We start from the raw sequence: 24,865 nt of genomic DNA, 5'->3' as shown, positions 1-24,865 counted from the left end.
TCTCTTGGTAGGAACTGGGAATGATTTACCACCTAAAGACTGGAGTGGTTTCTGCTTCATTTGCATTTTGTAACTAAACTTAAGGAATTGATTCAGAAACAAACAAAAACCAACAAAGGACCAAAGCAAATTACACCGGATTAGGTCTGCAGTGATCAATCAGGAAAAGTTAATTCTGGAAAAAGCATATCAACATGACCACAAATTCCTCCACTTGAATAAAACCACATTTTCCTCTAAGCATTAATAGCTCTGACCTGGATGAAGCAGACTTAAATGTAGTTTGTGTGATTCCCTCCTAGTACAGGATATTGAACAATAATATTAATAGTTAACATGTGTGTAAGGGCTTATTATGTCCCTGGCACTGTTCTAAGCCCTTTAGAAATTTTTACTATTGAACCTTCCCAACAATTCTATTCAGGGGGTACTCATATATTTGTCATCTTATAGATGAGGAAGCAAGGTACATGCAGATTAAGTGACTTGCTTAAGGCCACACAGCTAGTAAATGGTAGAGCCACAACTGAACCTTGGTCTTTTTCCATTTACTGAGTTCTCTTCGGTCACTTACCCTGCACTGCTGCTCATACTCATTTCTCATCTGTGTCAGCCTCTCTTCTTGCAGAAAGAATTCAGCACTGCTGGGGTCAAGGTCACCAAACTAGAAAAGGAAAAGGTCAAAGCTGTCATTTTTCCCAAAGGTCCTTCTGTGATCGATAGCATGCCAAAGGCCCCAGTCTCTGATGTTCACCCAATGTGACCCTTATGCACAAAACCCATCAAATGAACGCAGGGGAGAACATACTAGAGTGATGTATTCAACCAAGGAGGGATCATTCGCAGTGTCATGCGATGTTTTCCATTGCAACCAGTGCACTAAATTACATCCTGCAAAAGTTCCAACTTCCTTTGGCCATTTAACAAATTCCTAAACGGGAATTTTCTTGGTGACATTGCTTCTGCTCTTTTGAGCAAGCGACACTTTGGGCTGCATATCAGGAAATCAGATTTAAACAGATTTACCTTTTCTGCTAACACATTTTCCAAATTTCGCTGTAGTTTATTTGTCAAATTCTCATACTCTGCCAGTTTCTCTGCATTTTCCAGAAGCTCATTTTCTAGACGACTGTTTTCCTGAAGAAATTTTGGGAAATCAATGAGGCATAGATTTTAAAATAAGTAAATTGTTATAATGAGGCATAAATGTGCCCTTCTTGAACAGTTTCTAGAGGTTAGAGGAGACAAGGTAAATATAAAAATTGATATCTATTTTATAACCCCAAAACCTGCCCTTTTTTCTGATCCTGTAAAACTTTTGCTGTCCAATATAGCTGCCACCAGCAACCATACTGAGCACTTAAAATATGTCTAGTACCAATGGAAATACACTGTAAGTGTAAAATGCTGCCAGATTTAGAAGAGTTAGTACAAAAAATGTAAAATATCTCATTAATAATTTTTGTATATGGATTACATGTGAAAATAATAATGTGTTGAGATCAGTGGATTAGATAAAATGATTTGAAATTAATTTCACCTATTTCTTTTTACATTCTTAATGTGATCACACATTTGAAATTACATATGTGGCTTGCACTATATTTGCATTGGACAGCACTCTGGAAGAATATTTAAGAATATTGCACAACATTCTTAGTATACTGTCAAATGAAAAGAAAACTGGTTATGAAATACCTTGTGTCTTGTTCAGGTGACAGCAAATGAGAACTTAGAAAAACTATAAAAAGTAGAATAACTCTAAAGTCAGTTTTCATTTAGTGATAGGATATTTTGGTTTATGTTTAATTTACAAATTTATTTGATTTTGAAGCTGTTAAAGCTACATATATAAGTTGTTCATAATTTGTATGTATTTATTATAATAAAATACATTCACTAGGAGTCCACAAGTTTTCTTTTTTCATTTAAAAACGGTCTTCACATGGGAAACGGACTTGGCCCAATGGATAGGGCGTCCGCCTACCACATGGGAGATCCGCGGTTCCAGCCCCGGGCCTCCTTGACCTGTGTGGAGCTGGCCCATGCTCAGTGCTGATGTGTGCAAGGAGTGTCCTGCCATGCAGGGGTGTCCCCCGCACAGGGGAGCCCACGCACAAGGAGTGTGCCCTGTAAGGAGAGCCGCCCAGCCTGCCCAGGAATGGCACTGCACACATGGAGAGCTGACTCAAGATGATGCAACAAAAAGAAACACAGATTCCCGGTGCCGCTGGTAAGGATGGAAGTGGTCACAAAAGAACATACAGCGAATGGACAGAGAGCAGACAACTGTGGAGAGGGGAGAGAAATAAATAAAAAAAATAAATCTTTAAAAAATAAAAATTAAAAATTAAAAGGGTCTTCACAAATTGTACTTCTTGGAATGATTTCCATTCACATTTGTTAAAATAAATATCTAAAACCACACAGACATGCCATTGCTTTGACATATTTTCTACTCCAAAGTTAAGGGCTGACTGGAAGAACATTATTTTCAAAGGACATTTTGCCAAAAGAATATAAAGTCAGTATATTCTAAATACATTCTAGTTCACACCCTCACACGGCAATTTGGAGTGAAAAAGAATGTAGAATGCCAATTCTACAACTCTAATCTTTCAAAGTAGATGTAAATTTAGGTGTCAAATGATAAGGATAAGGACACTCTGTGCACCGGCACTGGGCTGGTGCTCTGGAACAGACAAATCCGATATCGTGACTGACCAAGGAGAACACACAATCAGGTGCAAGAGGGAGCTATGGACACAACTCTCTAGAAGGCAGGTGGAAACGTACTCTCCTCCAGCAGGAAAAAAGTTCAAGTGTAAGGGGAATAAAAAGGTGGTTAATTTGGTAGCAGTGCTCAAGAATGCAGTGAAGGAGCCTAAAGGTGTCCTGCCTGCTGAGGAGCTGAGGAGCTGAGGAGCTGAGGGCGCGGGTGGAAGATGCGCTGGGGTTGGGGCCGTGTCATGTCACTGGGAGTTGCTGGCAGGAGCTGAGGTAGACTGCGCTCTCAGTGCAAGCTCATTTAGACTTTTGACAAAGGCTACTACCACTGGCACAACTGTGACTGATCTTGAGGAAGGAACTCTGGTAGCTAGATGGAGGTTGAAAAGATGGAAAAACAGAAGAAGGGAATGGTCAGGATGCACATTAGTCAGTTGAGAAATCAGCATGAATTCTGAACCTCTTCTGAGGCCTTGGTCACCAAGAGGAAGGAGTAAACCTGAGAGGCATTTCTGAGCATCAAGAGGACTTAGAGACTGATGAGCAGTGAGGTGTGAGCAGGACAGAGGAGTTAGCTTTTCAGACTGACAGCACATGGTAAGGATGTAGATTGGGGGAAAATTCAGAAGAGGAAGCAGTTGGGTAGTTAGGGAGAGCGAATTCCCTCAGTTGTTGATGTGTGGAGTTTCAGGAACCTTTCAGAATAGCAAAACATAGCAAGTTTCTCATATGTACTACTACCTTCCCAACACTGCATATGTGTGTGTGTATTGTCTCTCTTATTCCCCACATCAGCCCTATGGGGCAGGCATTATTATGTGTCCATTTTGCATATTAAGGAAACAGGCTTGGGTAACTAGACCACATTTTACAATAAGTGGTGGTGCCCATATTTGAACCAGGCAGTCTGCCTTCAGAGCCCCCACCTTCAAACTCTAGGTTATATACCATATTATTTGGTGCCAGAATCCAAGAAAGAGAAAGACCGCTTCCTCTACTGAGACAGCAGGAAAGAAAGGGAGGCTGCATGAGGATGCAATCTAGAGGCAGAGAGAAGCAAAGCTGATGGCCTCTGTGTGGCAGGAGGCAACTGAGAATAAGGGGGTAGGAAAGGAAGATCTAAGGGGTGCCACAGAGACCTGGAACAGCAATTGTGGGGAACAGTGACAGCATCAACCAGGTGCCAAACAGCCCTGAGGACCTGGCGCAACTTCAGCAGGAAAGAAGACTCAAGCTGTTGGCAAGCTAGTGCCTGGATACCCCTGAAATCCAAATCCTACCAGATGCCCTGCGGACTCTGGGTCATGGCCAGCTGGACAAACTTCAGGGAATCCCTAGACTGAGCCCAGGCAGATCTGTCCTCTTACAGAGCTGCCGTTTCCCACGTGGTGTCCCCAGGAGGGAGAGAGACCACAGAACGAATAGGATTATTACCTTCTGAGAGAGGGCAAGGCGGTCCCGGATGTAGTTCTCCTCTGTTTTTGCCTTTTCAATTTCCTGCTCAAGTTCCAAACGCTGCTTGCCCACCTGCTGCAGGATTTGCTCTCTCTCCTTCCGGAGTTCATTCTTAAGGACTGCTATGCGCTCCTTGTACTCTTCATCCAGTTTCCTGTGGGGAGGAAAGACAGACAAACTGCCAATGAATCCCTTACAGGTCTCTGAAGCTCCACTAGAAAATGGAAACAGCCACAGAGATGGAGGCATCTTGAAAAAGTATCTCGTGGGCCTTGCTTTCCTTTAGACTTGTCCACACCTAAATCACTCTCATCAGGTGTGGCTAAACAGGTGGGCAGAGTCCCTCCGCCAGGGAGGTGGGAAAGGAAGGACCTTGCCCAAGCAGCACACCTGAGGTTGTACTCATTTCGCCGCTCTATCGCTGCATGGTGGTCGTCCACCTCTGAGGCCATCAGAGACTTGAGCTTCTCAGCCTTGTCCAGATCTGACCGTAGCTTCTCTTTTTCTCTGACCACTTGATCGACTCGTTCCCTACAATCAGAAATAAACTGAGCTAAAGGAGGACTGTTTCTAAGCAACAAGCAGACCAAAAAAAGCGCTTATTCGGCTCATTTCAATACAAAAATAAAACCAAGACAACCAAAACCCTCCCAAAACAAAAGGGAAAAGCATTCCGCAGCTCCTGTCAAAAGCCAACATGCAAATCTAGTTCTACCTCATTTTCCTATGATTTAAGGGAGAATTAGGCAGTATTTAGAGGACAGAAAATTAGCCACATCTGTATAGAGCAGGGAAGAGGTTTGTCGCAGGCCTCTACATGACTTGCGAGACAAATAGGAACTGGAAAAGAGCAGGTGAGCCCTCTGCTCAACTCACAGCAAATGTCGGATCTCAGCTTTAAAACTGGCCAGAGCTGCCTGGTGAATACTGTTCTTGGTGACCAGAAGTTCATTTTCAAGAGCCAGTGTCAATTCTGTCAGGTTGACATTTCCATCAAGGCTGAAATCTAATGCCTAGAAATCAGAATCAGCATAAGTTGAAGACAAGTGCTCTATACTCCAAGAGCAGAAAAGGTGAAGGTTATACAAACTCAGAGAACTGAATTTATGGTCTAGAAATTAGATGACTGAATTTCTTTAGTGATTGCTTAGGAACACCCATCAATCTAGAGCATAACTAAATTCTAAGGAAACGATAACATGTTTATTTCATGTTTTTTAAAAAACAGCATCTGGCAACCAGAGATCATTGAAGAACATTTCTCCTGTCAATAATTTGGGCATTATAAACTTGGTTTATAGACTCCTGGTTAAAGGGGCTGGTAAAACTTGGCTCTTCTCTGAAGATCTTGTGAAGAAGAAAATAATTGAGTGGAAACAAGTCAACTTAAAAAGATTGAAAAGAAAGCAGAATGTTTGGATCCTTCCCCCATTTGTCTCTTTGCTACCATTTTAGCTGTCGTACCTTCAGGATCTCCTGGCTGTTCTCAATGCCATCTTCTTGCCAGGTGTCAAGTATTCTCTCTACAGAGGCGTAACCCAGCCCATCATCCAGGCAGGAGAAGACCCGGAAGCCAATGGTACTTGTCATCACTGATGGGGTGGTGGTACGTCGTCCACTCTCATCGAAAGACTGCAAGAATAAAGAATTGAGCAGCTCATCTTGACTCCAGGCATTTTAATGAGATGTTGATCAAGATTGAAGTTGGTTAGATGTGACCCTGATGGGGCATATTTCTCTAATTTATACTGCTAGAAAAAGAAGCCCCTTTGATCTCCCTTTCTCAAATGGACCAAGAAAACAAAGCTTATCAAAAACCGATCTGATCAGGGAGCGCAGGATGGGCCGCCCACTGTCCAGATCCTCCGGATAGACCCCCTCCTGGCTTCTGTAGCAGGGGCTAGGGCCTTAGACCATGTCTGCGTGGGAGGCTTGATCTTATGGGTATAGGGCCCTAGCCAAAGCACAATGGGTGGCCATGGGCCTGCTGGCCTGGACATGGGGTCTGAAGGGTGGCACTCATCTGCCCACACCCATGTGTACTATGTAGCCCTGGTAGCCATGGCCCTTTACCTCCCAGTCCCCCAAAGGTCCCCACTCTGCATATGCTTCTGCAGAACCTGAGTCCTCTCAAAGCCAGGCAGAGGTGAGCCCTTCCCACACCTCATTCCCCAAGTGATCTAAAATAAAGGAATGAAATGGACCCCCACACCCCACAAAAACCACAATTGGTCTAGTAGAGTCCTTTGACATAAATGAGATGTATCTTAACTTAACATCAAGTTTCTTCCGACCCAAAGCTGACATGAAGAGGTATAATTAGTAGACTTCCCACTCTGCAATTTATGGTTATTTCTCCAACCACCTTTTCCTTCCCAATGGTTTAGTCTGTCTTTCTTATTCTTCTTTTTTGCTTCTCTCTCTCTCTCTCCTTTGTATTTTTCTTCAGACAACAAATTAATTCATTAAAAAATATTCAAATGGAATCGAATTTCTACCCACTAAGGAACTACATCCTCCTTATGTCTTACCTGCATTGAGAGGTGCCTTTTTAATTGTCTGTATGGAGTAGATGCTGATGGTGTAAGGGATTTTCCAGTTTTGAACAAACCATAGAAAAAATCTTCTACACTCATTGTACCGTCAGGATCAAGGTTATGGAAGACATCCTCAAGCATCTAGAAAAGGGTGACCACCTATTAAATCCTGCCCTTGAAATAACACAAAGCCCGATCGGGCCAATAGGAACCAGCACCTTCTTGATGCCAGGGACTCCAGAGAGACAGTTATGCCCCTACATTCTCATTTCACTGAATTAATTTCTCTTTCTAGTAATGACGTGTCCTCCCCTCATACAAACTGAATAAACATCCATTTTCTGTGTCTTCATACTCTTATGCAATTTAGCATGGAACTGTTTTCTCTTTTACTCACACTCCTAGGAAAGGCAAATCTTTAAGGCTGTTAGGCATTATTCTTATAAATTAAAAAAAAATATTTTAAAAACAGAAAGATATAGCTTTCCAGTTTTGTAAGACTAGAAATTAGACACTCATTAAGCCTTTATACTATGGTGATATAAGTGATAATTTGCTTATTTGAATTTCTGAAATTGGTATGCCAGCAGAGCAAAATTGTCCTGGGACAGATTGCAATGATCTAAGAGTTTTGAGTGTGAAACCCATGACATGAGATTTAGAACCTTACTAAGAATAACACTTTTTGTGTTGGGTTTTTATTTGCTTTAGTGCTTTATCACAGGAGAAATGAAGATTGGAAGAGAAAGATTTTGCATCTATGCAATAGAGAGGTTTCAAGAGATGTAATGAGAAGGGAATTTTGACTGGCTATTTGCATCCTCTGACAGTAACCAAGGCAAAGACTTCCTACAGCAGGCAGACTCCTTTGTTTCGGAAGTTACATTTTCCTCTAGGAAGAGCCACTAGTGTATGAACCAAATCCCCTAGGGATCTGTAAAAGGCAGACTGATACAGTTAAGTCTAGGGATGGAACCTGAGACTCCGGACTTCTAATAAGCTCCCAGGTGATAGTAGCAAGGGGATGGGATAAGCAACAAGCTTACTCTTGTTGCATTAGAGCAGGGTTCTTAACCAGAGTTCCCTCAGCTTGAAATGAAATTAAAAAAAAAACAAAACATTATTGTTGTGGGGACATGTTGGTGTGGGTGTGATATATTAATTAAATAATACACAGTAGAGTGTGGACTTAGTAATGAGTCCATGGTTTTCACCTGACTGGCAAAGGGGTCCGTGAAACAAAAAAGGTTAAGAGCCCCTGCACTAGAACCTACCAATGGGCTCATTGAAAAATATGCCTAAATTTACTGTCACACAGTCTCAAGTTTTCAATATTAATTACATAAATCTGGACTATTGGTAGGATTCCTGTCACGTCACAATTGTTGATTTTTCTCCTTCATTTAAGTGCTTGAGGCATTTCTTTTATCTCAAATAATTTTCCAATTCACATCTAGTAGAAAACATCTCTCTCTGTTCTTGCGTTTATACTGCTTCTTTTGAAGAGTATTTTTGGATATTCTGAGACAAGAAAACCATTTTTTAAAAATAATATACTTTTTAATATGTTTTTAAAGATACTTAGATTACATAAATGTTATATGAAAAATATGGCGGATTCCCATATGCCCCACTCCCTACCCCTGGCACATTTTCCCACATTAACAACATCCTTCATTAGTGTGGTACATTTGCTATAATCGATGAACACATTTTTGGGGCATTGCCACTAAGCATGGATTATAGTTTACATTGTAAGAAAACCATTTTAAAGAGTGGAAGTCTTTGGAAGAAGCAACCGTTCCTAACAGAGAATCTTATGATCAAGCCAAAGGAACGGTCTTTTGCGTAATACTCAAAAATATTCTGAGGTTTCTAAAATCCCTTAGCCTCTTTGATGTATTTTTATCAACCAAGAGAATACTTTCTTAGAGAAATGGGCTTTCAGGGCCATGAGACCAGAAGGTACAATAAAATCCAGGTGCAATGACTGAGGTTAATATGGCAATCTCTGGAGTATAATCTTAGATCCACACTGCTTGGCCTTGTGACCTTGACCAAATCAATGCATGGCTTCTAGATTACCTAAACAGCAATCACCTCATCCATTCAAAGTTGGGGGAACAGGTGAGTCCTGCCAGTTATTTCAGATGGGGAAGTGGGCAGGGAAAGTACATGGATTCAGAAGACAGTGGATGGGCAGGGTTGAGCTGAAAGAATGCTGATTAATTGGGCAACTGAGGTATCCACTGCAGTCTGTGCAGGAGTCTCATCTAGAACTTTGAGGAGATTCTCACAACCCTCGTGATATATACAATAGCCAGGTATCTGGATGTTTGGTTTCTCAATGGATAAGCTGGGAAATAATGCACAGAATAGGGGTCACAAACCCAAATGCCCAGAAAGGGCAGCAAGGTGATGCAAGTGAGAGCAGCAGGATGGATTCACTGCTCTAGAAAGCAGAAAGTTCTGGTGAACGGAGCACGAGTACACTCCCTGACCACAGAAGCTAGCTGCTTCTCACTACCTGCCAACAGGAGTCAAATTACCTGCTGTATTAGAAAAATCTTCTGAATTTTAAAAACGTATAGCAAGAAGCTCAATTTCTAAAAACTTTGAATGGTCTGAATAAATAGACTTTAACTGGATTTAGCTTCCAGGGCCCTAATTTGTCTTTCCTGCTGTACTGTGGTCCTCTCTTCTGGAAAGGAGAATACTAGTTATAGCCACAAGATGGTGAACCTGGATCCCCTTCATGAAAGTGGCAAGGAGATTTCTTTATCTGTAAAGTGAGGGGGTGGCAAAATCTAAAATGGCGTTCAGTTGTAAAATTCTAGGATTCCAAGTTTTAGCTGATGAGATCATTTTGAACTTTCAGCTCTTCCTCAGGCTAGAGTCTGTAGTATTTAAAAAAATTTTTTTTTGGAGGAAAAAAAATGAGGTAAAATCTAATATTTAATAAGCAATCCTTTATACTCATCCTCAGACCAAAGGAAAATAACTAAATGTGCTACTTCATATCCCATGTTTTGGAAACTCCAGCACAGAAGAAAATACAACTCCCCACAAATGGCTACAGTTTCTGTTCCAAGAATTGTTTCCAGATAAATAATCCAAGTTTGTGCACTATTTCTTGGCAAAATGACCCAAGACTCTGCATACTTCACTCATTTATAATTTAGGAGGATGAATTTAATTTATGACTCAACAACCACCACTGAAAAATAATCACTGAGTCATTAAAAAGGTAATCAAAGGTATATAATGGTCTCTTATACAGGGGGAAAGAAACAAAACTTCTGCAAGCCAGGCTACTTGGAAGTTGATGATGATAAAGTCTTCCTTGTTCTGGAAAACAGCCCCACTTAGACCCTGAGCAAGCAGCCAGCATGGTTTTAAATATCATTATGATCAAAGATTCCCAAGGCTCCACTCTTCTAACCTCTAACTTTCTCGAGTCCTTATTTCCAGCTTTTTGAAAGGCATATATCATGGGATTATTTACATTCTTATGTTTCACAGCTATTCATGCACCGCGTCCTGCCAGTCCCGCCCCACCCCTCGATTTTTCAGAAAATGTCAGGCTCAAGAGTTTCACCAGAGACTTTTAGGGGCTTCTTCAGACACTTCTTCATATTTTCAAAACTACCAACCTACCCTTTTCCATTTCCTCACGACCGGAATATTAGGCTGGTGCCCAGCTCGCCTACCTCACCCAAGGCTCCCTTCACACCATCGTGCCCTGTAAACGCTGAGTTCATCCTCAGCGAGATTTTCCTATGCTGCTCACGCTGCTTAAGAACCAGAGATGATATTGAGATTTTCTATCGTTAGCCAGGCCCTCAAAAAAATTGCCCCCATTCAACTCTAGTGAACTCCCTGCTGATCCTACACCTCCACGCCTTTCCCAGCTTTCGCTCTGTGAGCGTCACCTCCACAAATATCTCAGGCATCAGGACTGCCTGAGCTAGTGCCTGCTGGTTTCACGCAGGCGACCGTGCTCAGCACAGTGAGGGACACATCCTATGGGCACAGTAAGTGACAGCTATTGCCATTTTTTTCTTTTCCATGACACAACATGAGTTCCTCAAAGACAGAATCCTCATTGCTGACTGCCTGGGGGAAAAAAGAAAAAAAATCCCTCTAACAGGCTTGCAGGAGGTTACCAGGCTCTTCCTCACCTGTGGCCAGTTGAGCCATTAGCATGATTATTACTCCCTGAATAAAAGTATGCTGCAGGGTTTACCTCTCCATCCACATTCTGCAAACCGTACTGCTCGCAGATGGAGATCAGCTTCTTTCGATTCAGGTGGCCATCGCGGGTGATCCCCAAATCTTCACAAACCTCCTGCAGTTTCTCTTCTATCCAATCTTGGGGAGGGGAAGGCCCAGTTTGAGAGGCGTTCAGATCATCTGGGTTCCAAAATCGTAACTGGCCTGAAACAAAGGCATATATTGTGTTGGCCCAAAGGAATTCCAAAGACAGAGCCAGTCCAACCTCAAAGAAAAATGTGCTTTTTGAAAATATTATAAGAAAAAGACTATAAGTGTCAATTCCATTTTGATTTGATCTCGAAGTTCAAATGAAGTGGAACCATTGTTTCTTAGGCTACAACTAATGCAAAATTGGCAGCTTTTTGCTCACTGGCAGTAATATCTGTTTAAGAAATATCATCTTTCATGCAATGCCGCACAAGGGTCTAGGCTTATTTTACTCCAACTGAAAAAAATGCACAAATTTGAGGCTTTAGGATGATCATCAAAGAAAGCTGGCTGAGAGCTTTATAAGCCCTGCCTCAACTATAGCTATCAGAGTGAATTAGTGCCATTTTCTTCCTGGTGGAAAGTGAGAAGGAAACAATTTCATGATAAAAGTCTGAAGATTATCCTGCTTCCAAATCTTTATACATACAAATATTCCAACCTATATAAACCAAACAACCCACACCTTGAAAGAATAAATCATTGCAAACTGCATTTTCCTAATTATCTATATATTAAGGGTAAATTCTATTTAAAGATTTAAGGATCAAACTACTTATTTAAAAATTAAAACTGCTTATTTATCCTCTATTTAAAGTTCCCACTTCTACTTAAATCTTCCACTTACATATTAGAGATTCTGTGAAGTCTTCACTTTACAGAATTATTGGACTTTTCACATGCCTGGAAGAATCTTGGAGGGTTGAGAAGAGCATTTAATGCTACCTCTAGCATGTAGCAACAGAAATTAAGTCCATTATTGCTATGTCTTTCCAGGTTCGAGACCCAGGAAACACGCTGCAATTAACAGAACAGTTAAACCAGGGCAAGACTCTGTTAGCTGAACCACACTGCCATCTGGTGGCCAGACGACCAAACTGTTCTGATGCCACTTGGAGGCACCTAAAACTTGTCAAGGGAGGATGAGATATATTTTAATAGGTTCCTATCTAGTTTAGTCCTCTTGACAAATTAATCTGAAAGTCTATAGAAGAGAGTGATTAACCCTTAAATGGGTTGCCACCTCTTACAGTGTTAAATGTTAGGATTTTAAAACTATGAGCTATCGATTGAGAACGATTTTTCAGTTGCTGTTTGAAACATCAATTCCCAGCTGGCCCCAGGGTGCAAGGCGGTTAGGAGGATGGCTTAAGATACGTCTGTGTTGGGGCCTGCCAAAGATGGAAGGAACACCGCTCCCAAGGCCAGGTGTGGACCGTGCCCTGGGAGCGGTGTTCCTTCCATCTTTGGCAGGCCCCAACACAGACGTATCTTAAGTAAATGTATCTTACCTTCTGCTTCATACTCCTCACTGCGCTGAGTCTTCCAGTGCTAAAAAAAGACAAGAGAAAAAGATGCTTAAGAGCTTATTCAAGAAGAACTATTGCAGATTGCTTGGGCTGTGAAGTCATCTTCAGAACGTGATATCCCAGACACATCAGTGCTTTCATCCAGGTGGGTTCTTCTCAACCTACCAGCCAAACCGGCTGAGACTCCTGAGATCACCACAGTTTTCTGCAGGATCTCACCAAGGACTGGCCCCTCACATTTGTAAGTCACTTATTCAACAGCAAAGCCTAGCACGACCAATAAAACCAAGCCTAAAGCAAATACTGAGAATCCATCAACTCACAGAGGTTTGTACACATGCATTTGTGAATTTGTTCTTTAATATATGTTTAATGAGTGCTCACTTTTGTGCAAGGCACAGTACTAGGTCCTGGGAATACGGCTGTGAACAGGACAAACAAGGTTCCTGCCGTCAAGACGTTCACATGCTAATGAAGACATTCAGTCCAGACAACAGGAAGTAGAGTGCACTGTACACTGCTAGGACGGTAAAGTCTTCCTGGAAGAAACAATGGCTACACTGAGACCTGGAGGACAAGCTGTGAAAAGAAGGGAGCAATGATTTGCTGAAGCACAGAGGCAAGAATGAGCTAGTGTGTTTTGGGGAAGAGCGTGCCACCTAAAATTCTTAAGTAGTTTAAACGTTGTCTTATAGTAGTTTGTTCAACTTGACATGAGTTGTTCTTTCAGGCAACCCAAACACCTCAGCTTTGTTCTCCACACCTCCACACTCACTGACATTTGTTTTCTCATCTTAAAATGAGAAACAATCATCTACCATGATTTCACAGGTCTACATTTTAATTAGAAAGATACTGAAGACAGCACCAATCCAGGGAGTTCACCAAATTTTGCCACACTAAATTGAAACTCCAAAACGGCCATACTGAGATGGATTTTCTTGTCACACACAAGACACCAAAAGACACTCAGAAAACATTCAAGATAGGTCAGTTCAATACAACCCACTCAGAGTACAACAGTCATTAATATATGTGTTATCTATAGAAAACGGATTAGGGTACAGTGTGATTTCTTTTTGCTTATGTGTTTGTGATTACAGTTTTATCAGTTCACTCAGCTCACACTGCTGCATAAAGACATAGTCTCTAAACTGCAGCTGTATGGGGAACAGTGGGGATGGGGAGGGCAGGGTAGAATTAACAGTGCTCCATGGATTCTCTCACACTGTTGTTCCTGTGATCAATTTAACTGTTTTATTATTTTTTAAAAATTAAATCAGTAACACCTCACTGTCTGTCCCTCCACATTTATTTACTCATCCAACAGAGCAAACAATTTAAATGACCATACTACTTTGTTAACCAAAGTTGTGAAAATTTACTATTCAGCATTTAAGTTGGAAACATATTAAAATTAAACACTAAAACAATTTAAAACAAGTAAAATGATTTTTTATCATCTATGACTGATTCATCAATATAAAACCTACAAAATTAGAAGCAGGGGACAATTTTTAACAGCAAAAAATGATGGCAGAAATGGCAGGAGAATATGTATCATGGGACACAAACACTAAGGAGAGGCCCAGCTGCTGCAAATAGTTATAAAAATTTAACATAAACATATAACTTCAAAAAAATCCTTGGTAACAATTCATAAAGCAGCATAGCATGTACCATGCTATATGAAAGTTTATTTCTTATACTTGCTTACTCAATCCTCAATTCGTATAAAGCAGTGAACAATTAAAGTCAAAGAAACAAGAAGCTCCAATACACTATTTCCATTTTCTCATGGGTCTTATGGACTGTACATATTCCTGATTTTACTCCCAGGACAGTATTCTTACCCCTAGTTCTCACCCTTAAGTGACAGAGATTGTGTGGAGGTTATAGCACAGATTTGCAGCCAGACTGGCTATGAATTCTGGCTTACTTACCTAAGTTGGGCCTGAGGAGGTTTTTAACCTCTTTTGCTTCACTTTTTCCATCTACAGAATGGGAATAAAGTAGTACATATTTCATAAAGCTGCAGTAAAGTGCTTAGAATTGTGTCTGACACATAAGCACTATAAAATTTTAATTTTATTGAATATGTGTTTATGAAACATTTTAACTTCCTAATTGAAGTTTTTTTTTCATTACCATGCTTAAATTTAAAGCATTAATCTGGGTACGCCTGGGGAGATATGAGTCATTCATATAAATATATAAGAAAGATACCAAGTCTCTGGCAGATATGCAAAGAACACAATCTATCTAAAAGGCAACATAAATATGGGGGAAGGTTCATCTCAACAGAAATGAATGAAGTGTATAAATTAGAACCAAGAAGTAATTTTCTTCCCATTAAATTTGCAAATTAGCAAAGTATTTAAAATACCACTCCTACTATCATCAAGGTTATGGTTTAAAATAGGACTGATCATGTATTACTGGTATCACTGTGAATGAACATGCCTTTTTAGTAAAGAAACTGGCTTTATGTATCAAAAGCCATAAAAATGTTCATATTCTATTCAGTAACTTCACTTTATTTCCAAAGGCAATAAAGTCAAAGAAAGAAAACAGGCTATATACATAAATTCAGACATTGTAGCACTTTCTTAATAGTAAAACATTGAAAACAATTGAAATAGTCAACAATGGGGCATAAAGTATAATGATACATTACAATGTAGTCATTAAAAGTATAATTATAAAATCATTAAGGAACATGGAAAAACATCTTAGGAAATGTTAAATGAAAGACAATAACAAAAACGCTTATCTACACTATGAATACTGCTGGCACCACTGGCAAATATTTATACAACTAAACAAAGGCTGGAAGGAAAGAGATAATAAAAGGGATACATTTTGATTGAGGGGCTAGGAAAAACAATTTTCTTTTACTGTTGTAAATGTTGCTTATGCAATATAAAGAGCTCCACCTTTCGATCTTTCTTTTGCCCACCTCCCTTCAATACATTAATTTCCTCGTGACCTGGGGGAGGGGAAGGGGGTTGTTCTCTCCCTTTGGTATGTCCCATGCTGCAATGTCTGCAACATCCTCCTGAGCGAAGGCTCAGATGGAGACGGCTTGGTGGAAAGCCTAGGTGTTGCCGCGGTGGGTGAACCTTGCCAGTGCCAAGGCCTCCAAAGCTTAGCAGAGTGTAGACAGACCAGGGACACTCGCCTGAGACCTGCATTGGGGACTGAGACCATCCCAAAGAGGCAGTCTCAAGTCAGCCTGACCCATGCATCACGCATGGCACAGCCTTCTAAATCCCAGGTAGCACCCACACAAGCAGGGGTGGCGGGGTAAGAGATAACCATGCTTTAAAAATCTCCGGGGGTAACAATTTCCCGAGCATTTCTCCAGTGACAATTTGTAAGCAGCCAGGCCCCAGCTGGGACCAGCACTCTGCAACCAAGAGCAAGTTCACGCTAATGATGACATTTTCATCCCAAGACCACCTCAATTTCAGATGGAGTTTACTGCCCAGATAGGTACTGTGCTTCTCCCCAGTCTCCTCCAAGGATCCGTTCCTGTAATAACAGGGAAGCAAGCACAAGGCACCTGAATGCAGGTTCTTAAATTGAAACGGGGTGGGGAGGGGTGGTCCGGGAAGGGAATATTCAGTTTATTCACAGCTCATTTATTTTCATTCTGACTGCCCGGAGCAGTAGTTCCAATTAAAAAGCAAGGGAATGGGGAGAAGATCAGGGGGATTAGATCACTTGGCTCGGGTTCTGTGACACCAATAAGAGGCGGCATCATTCTGGAACAGGGTCGCTTAATTGCTGCTGGTTTAGCCAGCATAGTGAAAGCCTGGCAGGCGGCCTCTAGACACAGAGCGACCAGGAGCACTGAAAGAGAGATAATCGGGCAAACCTTTAGAAAAGAGGGGGAGGGGAGAGGAAGAACAATTGCTGGAACGGGTTCCAAAACTTCAATCGTGAGAAAGAAATTTTAATTTTTCTCTTGAAATCTTTAAGTAGCCTCTTACTGGAGGAAGAATGGATAGTGACAAACTAAAGAAATCAGTTCAATCTACGGGGCTTCAGCACTCTGACTCCAGACTCTGGAGGCAGAGTGATTAAAAGCACCAGGGCTTTGCAGGGAGACTGCCACTTCCCGTGAGCCTCATGGGCACAGTGGGGACGATGTGCCTTCCATGCAGTGGGGCCCAGGGCTGGCGCTTAGGGACTGCGAGCTGTTACTTCAGCCAGAACAATGATGTGGTGAAGGGTCTGGATTCTGGAGCCCGACTCCCTGAAGTCAATTTCAGCTGCACCACTTACTGTCTGTGCGACCTGAGGCAAATTTCCTCATTTCTGCATGCCTCAGTTTCCCCATGGGTACCTGAATAATAATAACACTGCCTACCTCCCAGGGTGTGTTTAATATTTGTAAAGCACTTGCAATAGGGCCCGCCACAAACTACGTGCTAAGTGTTTGTTAACTAAAAATTACAATGACTCTTCCTACCACTTGGGTGTTCAAAACGAGGACCGGGCAGAAGAGAGGACAGACAGACCAATGTCCGTTTTAAGAACAAACCTGGAAGAGACTCCTTAAAAACCACAGCTTTGAGCACTGGTGGTTGTGATGAAGGAATCAACTTCTGATACAATTTAGGAGCAGGGCAGGTGTCCCCGGTTCCTCATTACCAGTGAGAGCGGAGAGGAGAGGGGCAGAGGCTGCCCGGCCCCAAACTGGTGGCCCCAAATGCCAGGCCGGCCACAGCGGCCGGTGGTCTGTGCTCCAGTTGTCCTACAGCTGGACGGGGGTCCTGCCCACGTCGGGCCTGGGGCAGCACCACTTTCGGGAATGCGTTCTTTGCAGGGACATCTGCTTCGCTGGACTACAGAGCAGATGGCCAGAGCCCCTCGGGTCCCGGGCTTGCAGCCTGGCGCCGGGGCCAGCACCTGCGGCCCGCGGGCGTGGCGGGGCCCCTGCCACAATAGCGCAGCCTCCGCCCCCACCGGCCATCTGCTCCAGCGCAGACCTTTGTGCCTCGAAGAATGTACAGCTAATTAAAATGATTCTGGGGGTACACACCGGGGTCGTTCTTTCCCAGCAGAGGTTGCTGAAGTGACTTCGGTGGCCTCAGACCCTGAAGCAGATTTTTTTTTTTTTGAAAGGGGGAAAAGCCTTGCAAGCTGGAGAGAAGAGGAAGGAAATTTATGGGGAAAAAAGATCCCTCCAACAAACTGAGCTGTACTGTCCATTTTGAAAGAGCAGTACGCTTTGCTAAGCAAGAAAGTCTCTGAAGAAAAACAGAAACCAGTTTAAGGAAAATGCTTAGATCAAAACTTTTGTGTTAAAATACACTCACATCCACATGAAACAGAAAACTTCAGTACTTTAAAAAACAATGTATCCATGGTCTATTTCACTCATAGCTCTGAGCCCAGTATAGGAAGCAAAGTGTGCCCCGCAGGGCTGCCTGCTGCCTCTGAGGGGACAAACTTCCGTGGACTGCGGTTCATTTCCCGGCTATTCCACCCTCACGGCAATGGAAGGCCTGGCTGCCTGACCTGGAAAGAAAAAAGCTCCATTCCGAATCCAGGGGCAAGCTGCTCCGAGACTCCACGGCTGCTGTCATGACTAGAATGCAAATCAGTTCCTTCTTCTTTGAAAGCAATTAAAGGCTACAAGTGCTGGGGATGATAGCAATTCATTATGATTTTTAGGTGCACACACGTTTAGATGAGTCCTGCTACCCTGCTAAGAAGCCTTTGGTACTGCTGGGTGAGGAAACGCTGAATTTAAGAGGCTGGGCTTTAAGCCTCTTCTACCAAAGGCTGGCACCTGGCTTTGGTTCACTGGATTTTAAAGTCCTCAAAGGAAAGGGATTTTAAAAAATGCATCTGCTCATGGTGTCCTGCTTATTGGTTTCTCGATGGATATCTGTTGATTAAACTAGTATATTACTGCTTTTCTACTTGGAAAATATTTAATGTTAACATTGGAAAATGTTACTACTATCATTAAAATTAACTTGATTTTTGATTAGTTATCTGTTTTATTTTCTGGTTTACTTCCTGACACTACCAGAGATTGATGGCCAGGAAGAAGATGGAGTGGAGGGTGGACTCCCAGCAAATCTCCCTCTGGATCAAATCAGGGAGATTTACTAGGATACAAAAGCCTGAAAGTCTGAAATCATCTGTGATAGAATCAGAGTTATCTTATTAATTTGACAGGGCTTCTTTATATCACTTAAAAGTGATCTAAAATTACATCTTGAATGAATGTGTCATTTCTGGAAATAGCCAGATGACCTAATAAGACTTAAGAAATTTAAAAGGGAAGCAGATTTGGCCCAATGGATGGGGCATCTGCCTACCACATGGGAGGTCCAGGGTTCAAACCCAGGGCCTCCTGACCTGTGTGATGAGCTGGCCCACACGCAGTGGTAATGCGCGCAAGGAGTGCTGTGCCATGCGGGGGTGTCCCCTGTGTAGGGGAGCCCCATGCACAAGGAGTGTGCCCTGCAAGGAGAGCTGCCCAGCACGAAAAAAGTGCAGTCTGCCCAGGAGTGGCGCCGCACACATGGAGAGCTGATGCAGCAAGATGACACAACAAAAAAGAGACACAGACTCCCGGTGCCGCCGACAAGAATACAAGCAGACACAGAAGAACACATAGCAAATGGACACAGTACACACAACTGGGGGGGGGGGGCAAGGAATGGGAGAAAAATAAATAAATCTTAAAAATATATATATATATAAAGGAAAAAAAGTGGAATTCCACTGGAAAAAAAAAACTCGTCCTGATGACGTCATATCAATTGATGGAAACAAATGGCAATGGTAATGAAATTGCTTTCTTTTTCAAAATCAGAGATTGGTACAAAAAGCGAAAGGGAAGTAACAAGAAGATAGGTACATTTCAATGACAAAAGGTCTTAGTAGAACTTTCAATTATTAAAAAGTTTGCTCTAGAATTAAATATTGACTCTATACAATGCAAATGAGTAATTCACAAAGTTTAACTGTCAAGTAATACATACATGAAAATGAACGTAAGTGGAGATAAGGCAGTTACACTTCTTGAAAAACTTTGATTTGTAGTAAGTTTTCTGATTTTTTTAAGCTTTTAAACAATCACCACCACTCATCTCTCTACCCCCAAAGTCCCAACACAAAGACTTGATTTGCTTGTCTATTCTTGAGCTAACATAACAATAGGCTTTAACTTTTCTCTCATATTCTCAAACTGCAATGTGAAAGCCAACAGTTTTGGTTTACACTACTATTGTTTAGAGTTGAAGAAATAAGTGTTTAAAGTCCCCTGTTCTTGATAAGAATCTTACTAAACCCAATTTATTCCCTGTAGAGGAAAACAGTTAACAAGGTGTCCCCTGTTTGCAACGAGGGCAGAAAGCAAAGTGGCCTTGCCCCAATTGAATTGATTGTATAATCTATCCGACCAGATCTGAGTAACAGAGGAGAGGCTTGAGAACTGCTCCCCGCCCAAAAAAAACCCATAAGCATAAAATTCAAGGTCAGTTCAGCAGCCATTACATAAAAAGGGGGGAAACTTACTTCTCTGAGCCTAAAATCTCACTTGTTTATTCACTAAGCAAAGCAAGAACCGCCACCACCCAAACTTTCTCATCAATCAAACATTAGGTTGAATCCAGAATGTGCCCTTTGTTACAGTGGATTAATTCAGAATAGAATGTCTAACTGACTTGCCATGGGTGGAAAAGATCCCAAGAAAAAAGAAAAAACACCTTTTTTTCCCCCAATACTACCCTAGATGAGAGGTCAGACTCCCAAGGGATCCATTGCTAGATAACACACGAAATTGGAAAGGTGAATGCACATTTCAGTCTGACAGTGGACTCTACCTATCTCCTGTGAATAACCACATTCCGCTTCAGTGTTTCCAAATGAATTTCTGAAATACACATTTTAGTGTGACATTGTTCTCTCCCTACAGAATGGCTTTACTGCCTTGTAAACTAAAGTTGGTGCAGGAGACGTGCTCAACAGCTAGGTTAGATTTCTGTGTGAAAGAATTAAATTGCCAGAGAAAACCACTGGGAGTGACAGTAGGATGAGACTACTAAAATGCTTATAGTTTATGTTAGGGCTTTAACATATATGAACTGAAACAAAAGTCGAACATGACAGAAACAAAAACAAAAGCAAAACTACTTCATAACAAGGTTGATTGTTACACATTTTATTCCAAGGGACTAGGTTAGAGGGCATTTGTTACCTCATAGTAACCACGTGCGCTCCCGCCCACCGCAGCCCATAGCAACAGTGCCCGGTGCTTGGTCACAAGATGAGCTCCCCTTGCTGGTGAGAAATGAAGCCTGAAGCTTGACATGGGATTACATTAAAAATAAATTTTGTTGCTTTTTAAAGTATTTCTATAATAGCATCGCCCTCGCTCACCTGCCTACATTTCAGTGTTTTCTTGAGTGCAAGAAGAAGGGTATAAATTCCAGATAGGCTGCAGTCAATTAAGACTGCTAGGAAATGCCTATTATTTTAGTTATATTTATAGAAGTGGGCCTCCCAAACAAGGACGAAATAAAAACAACATGAACCACTAACCCAGGAGCCTAGGAATGAACTTTTGTCAATCCACGGAGCTTCCTTCCCTACTAAGGAATAACCCTAGAGGGAAAGTGGGGAGGAATTCTTATTCTAGCTCTTCAGATGACTACAGGATTCGTTCATAGAGGACAGGGAGCCACGCTGGGGGGGAGCTTTTAATGTTGCTTGCGACACACTTCCATTCCACTGCCTACCAAGTCCTCAAATAAAATGATTATTTAATTCCTCCTAGAGGGATAATTAGGCTCCAGTTTGTGGCAACAAGCGTACTTCTCATCTGTTTGACTTCCAACAACAGACTCAGGTACTCTTAATGTCTTCGTAAAAAGAAACTCCACATCACTTTAGGAAAAATCAGTCACGTCTGTGAGCAGAAGAAACTGGAGTCCAGGACAGCAGGAATCCCACATTCCCCTAAAGCCAAGATCCAGGAATCCACAGCAAACTCGCAATTGAAACTCAGAAGGTCAGCCGCCAGCTCCCCATCTGACTAGTCATGAAAAGAGCCACACGGGGAGACCCAGCCCAGTCCCTCCTTCAGTCTTGCCTGGGGGCACTGAGCTGAAGTGTGAGCCACCACCAACAAACCACACGCCCACAGAATTGGTTCTTAACACCCAAGGGTAGAAGACAAATGGGACCCTGACAAGCAAAGGCGGGGAGGGGGGAGAAACTAACAGTATGATATAGAACTTCTGACAGATTGTGAACTCCTTCTGAACTCCACGTCATTGCCTATTTTCTCATGCCCACACCGCCCAGCTGGGGAGCAGAGTACACTCCTCTCCTCCAGAATAGGGAAGCTCATGTGGCACCCAACGAGGCCTGGACAGCTGCAGTAGGAGGGTTTCTCGACAAGCCCATGCTGCCCGGCACGTGAAGTGCTGTTTGCCAACTGAGCAGCCCTAAATGGCTGAGGCTGCTAAGGAAACAGGCAAGGGGACAGAAGTCCTATCTTGACCAAAGGGTTTGCCACAAGACCTGCACACCGACAAAATGACACCCCAGACAGTACCCATCCACGGAGCAGCAGGGAGGGCTGCCACCATGGCTCCTGCACAAAAGGTGGGATTTGCCCTTTTTATTGCCAACAGGAATATCGAAACCATCACAAAGAAAATGTTATTAACTTTTGAAAGATGTGTATCAATTTGAAAAATTGACAGGCTCAATTCGGCTTACAAAACTCTTCATTTTCAGGCAAGAGAGCCATTGGATGAGCTTTGGTTTAAGTCCATTTTCATAATACACACACGTATACATACATACATATAGGGTATAAAGGAGTTATATGGTACTTCTGTAGGTTTTCTGGGGTGGGATATAACAGACTAACAAAGTAGGAATCCTCGGGGAGAACAGAAATAGACAATCCTCTGCAGGACTCTATTGCAGTTCTGTTGACAGTGGGTGGTTGAACAGTAAAGTTTCTGAACAGAGTGGGAAGAGGTTCTATCTAGACATTCTGGAGGAGTTAAGGAAAGCTGTAGAACATCAGGGCTGAAATGGTTATCTCAACATACCCTTTTCATGATATCAACAGCAAGATTTTGCCCAGAGTCAGGTCTCAACTCTGTTTTTATTAAAGACTTACTTATTATTTCTCTCCCCCCATCATCTGTCCCCCGTCATCTGCTTTCTGTGTCCACCCACTATATGCTCCTCCGTGTCTGTTTACACTCCCACCAGGTGGCTCTGGGAACTGATCCTGGGACCCTCCAGAGTGGGAGAGAGGCGATCATTCTCCTGCGCCACCCCAGCTCCCTGATCCGCTGTGCCCCCCATTGTCTCTCCTCTGTCTCTTCCCATTGCACCATCTTGCTGCACGCACTCTCTGTGCAGGCCAGCAGTCCACGTGGGCCAGCTTGCCCCCACCAGGAGGCCCCAGGCATTGAACCCTGGACCTCCTATATGGTAGATGGGTGTCCAAACGCTTGAGCCACATCTGCTTCCCAGGTCTCAACTCTTACCTTTATTTATACCTGAAACCAAAGTCTCACTTTTTAAACAGTTAAGTCTCACTGGGAGTCAGTAGATAAAAACAAGTTATAAGGGAAGTGGACGTGGCCCAGGGGTTAGGGTGTCTGTCTACCACATGAGAGGTCCGCAGTTCAAACCCTGGGCCTCCTTGACCCGTGTGGAGCTGGCCCATGCACAGTGCTGATGCGCGCAAGGAGTGCCCTGCCACGCAGGGGTGTCCCCCATGCAGGGGAGCCCCACGCGCAAGGAGTGCGCCCCGTAAGGAGAGCCGCCCAGGGCGAAAGAAAGTTCAGCCTGCCCAGGAACGGTGCCGCACACACGGAGAGCGGACACAACAAGATGACGCAACCAAAAGAAACACAGATTCCTGTGCCGCTGATGACAACAGAAGCGGACAAAACACAGCAAAATGGACAAAGAGAACAGACAACTGGGGGGAAGGGGGGGAGTGGAAATTAGAAGAAAAAAAAAGTTACAAGAAAAATGTAACAAAGTCAGCTTTGCCCAAGAACTTTCTGAGCATGTGGTGACTAGAAACTATAGTATCCAAAAGAAAGTAATTATTGCTTTAATCTACAGAGTTTCTGTTTTGGGTAATGAAAAAAATTTTGGTAATGGGTGATAGTGATGGTAGCAAAATACTGTAAATATAATTAATGTCATTGAATTGTACACTTAAAATGTCTAAATTGGAAAATTTTATGTTATATACTTATTACCATAATAAAAAAGAAATTAAAATAAATAAGTGATCATTTAATTTGTTAGCACCACATATAATGCCCTGGATATTGAAAATGGTTGGAGAAATGAGGTATCAGACTTACAAGTATCTTCCAGATAACAAAAACATACCCCCTGAAGTGTCTAAACATATTTTAATCAGTTTTCATAGAGAAGTGTCTCAAATGCACTCAACACTAGTCAGGGTTATGAAACAGATTTTATGTAATAAAATGATACTCTATCCTGACAGCAAGATAAATATTACACTGAACTAACTGAAAAATGCAAATTACCTCCCTGAAATTCAAAATGTGAAATTTTTTGTGCACGTGCATATAGGCATTCCTTCTTGGGACCCAAGGTAGGTACTGGACGCTCACTGAAACTGCCCCAGACTGCCTGAAGCGGCAGTGTGTGGTGCTTTAGGCAGCATTTTCCTCCTTCTTATGGCCATTTGTTTTCATGCTCACTTCCACCCACACACTGCTCTTATACCACTTTTCTGTAAAAAAATAAGTGCAAACTTCTCCTGATGAGCAAGCCAGCCATGTGTTGTTCTAATTTTCAGTACTTACTTACCAGTTCCCTTTCTGCTCAAGTCTTGGGATCGATCCAGTTACCTTTGGGCTCGTGGCTGTTCTGGAAAGTTGAGGATGCTAGATGTCTGACTGCAGGGACAGCACTGGGAGCTAGCTTCAGTGAGCTGAGCATGGGAGTTAGACAGCAGCGACCACACACACACACACACACACACACACCCTGATCAACCCACAACCTGAGACACTGTAAGAAATTTGAGGCACTCTGTCTTTTTCCAATTTAAATTACTATCTGAAATATTTGCAGCCCCCAGTCTAATAAGCTGGGATTTGTAAGAAATATTGAGAGCTTGCTCAGCATGGCACTTTCAATCATGTTCTATAAATGGGATGCTGGTGAATGAGCCATAAAGAAAGAATAAAGAAAATGTTACTGTCTCTCCTTTATTAGAAGATTATGGCCATGTGTGGAGTGGGAGAAATGGAAATGAGGGAGGTAGGCGAATCTCCGAATGCTGGAGAGAACCAGTGCCAC

General features: G+C 42.4%; 1 protein-coding gene across 4 annotated transcripts in view; it reads right to left on the bottom strand.

Moving 5' to 3' along the window:
* NIN (ninein) overlaps positions 1-24,865 on the bottom strand; it is a 105,824-nt gene that overhangs the window by 38,181 nt on the left and 42,778 nt on the right. For all 4 annotated transcript variants that reach the window (XM_071213936.1, XM_058293440.1, XM_058293441.1 and 1 more), the window contains 9 exons: positions 12,494-12,533; positions 10,966-11,156; positions 6,714-6,860; positions 5,647-5,814; positions 5,059-5,195; positions 4,573-4,713; positions 4,162-4,336; positions 1,027-1,137; positions 575-664 (listed from right to left, as the gene is read on the bottom strand). In XM_071213936.1, coding sequence (XP_071070037.1) covers positions 575-664; positions 1,027-1,137; positions 4,162-4,336; positions 4,573-4,713; positions 5,059-5,195; positions 5,647-5,814; positions 6,714-6,860; positions 10,966-11,156; positions 12,494-12,533 — 1,200 coding nt within the window. The remainder of the gene's footprint in view (positions 1-574; positions 665-1,026; positions 1,138-4,161; positions 4,337-4,572; positions 4,714-5,058; positions 5,196-5,646; positions 5,815-6,713; positions 6,861-10,965; positions 11,157-12,493; positions 12,534-24,865) is intronic.

The sequence above is a fragment of the Dasypus novemcinctus genome, chromosome 3 (genome assembly GCF_030445035.2).
Source record: "Dasypus novemcinctus isolate mDasNov1 chromosome 3, mDasNov1.1.hap2, whole genome shotgun sequence".
In the NCBI taxonomy this organism is placed as follows: Eukaryota; Metazoa; Chordata; class Mammalia; order Cingulata; family Dasypodidae; genus Dasypus; species Dasypus novemcinctus.
The sequence above is the reverse complement of the archived record's forward strand: the minus strand, read 5'-3'. Positions and strand labels throughout refer to the sequence as shown.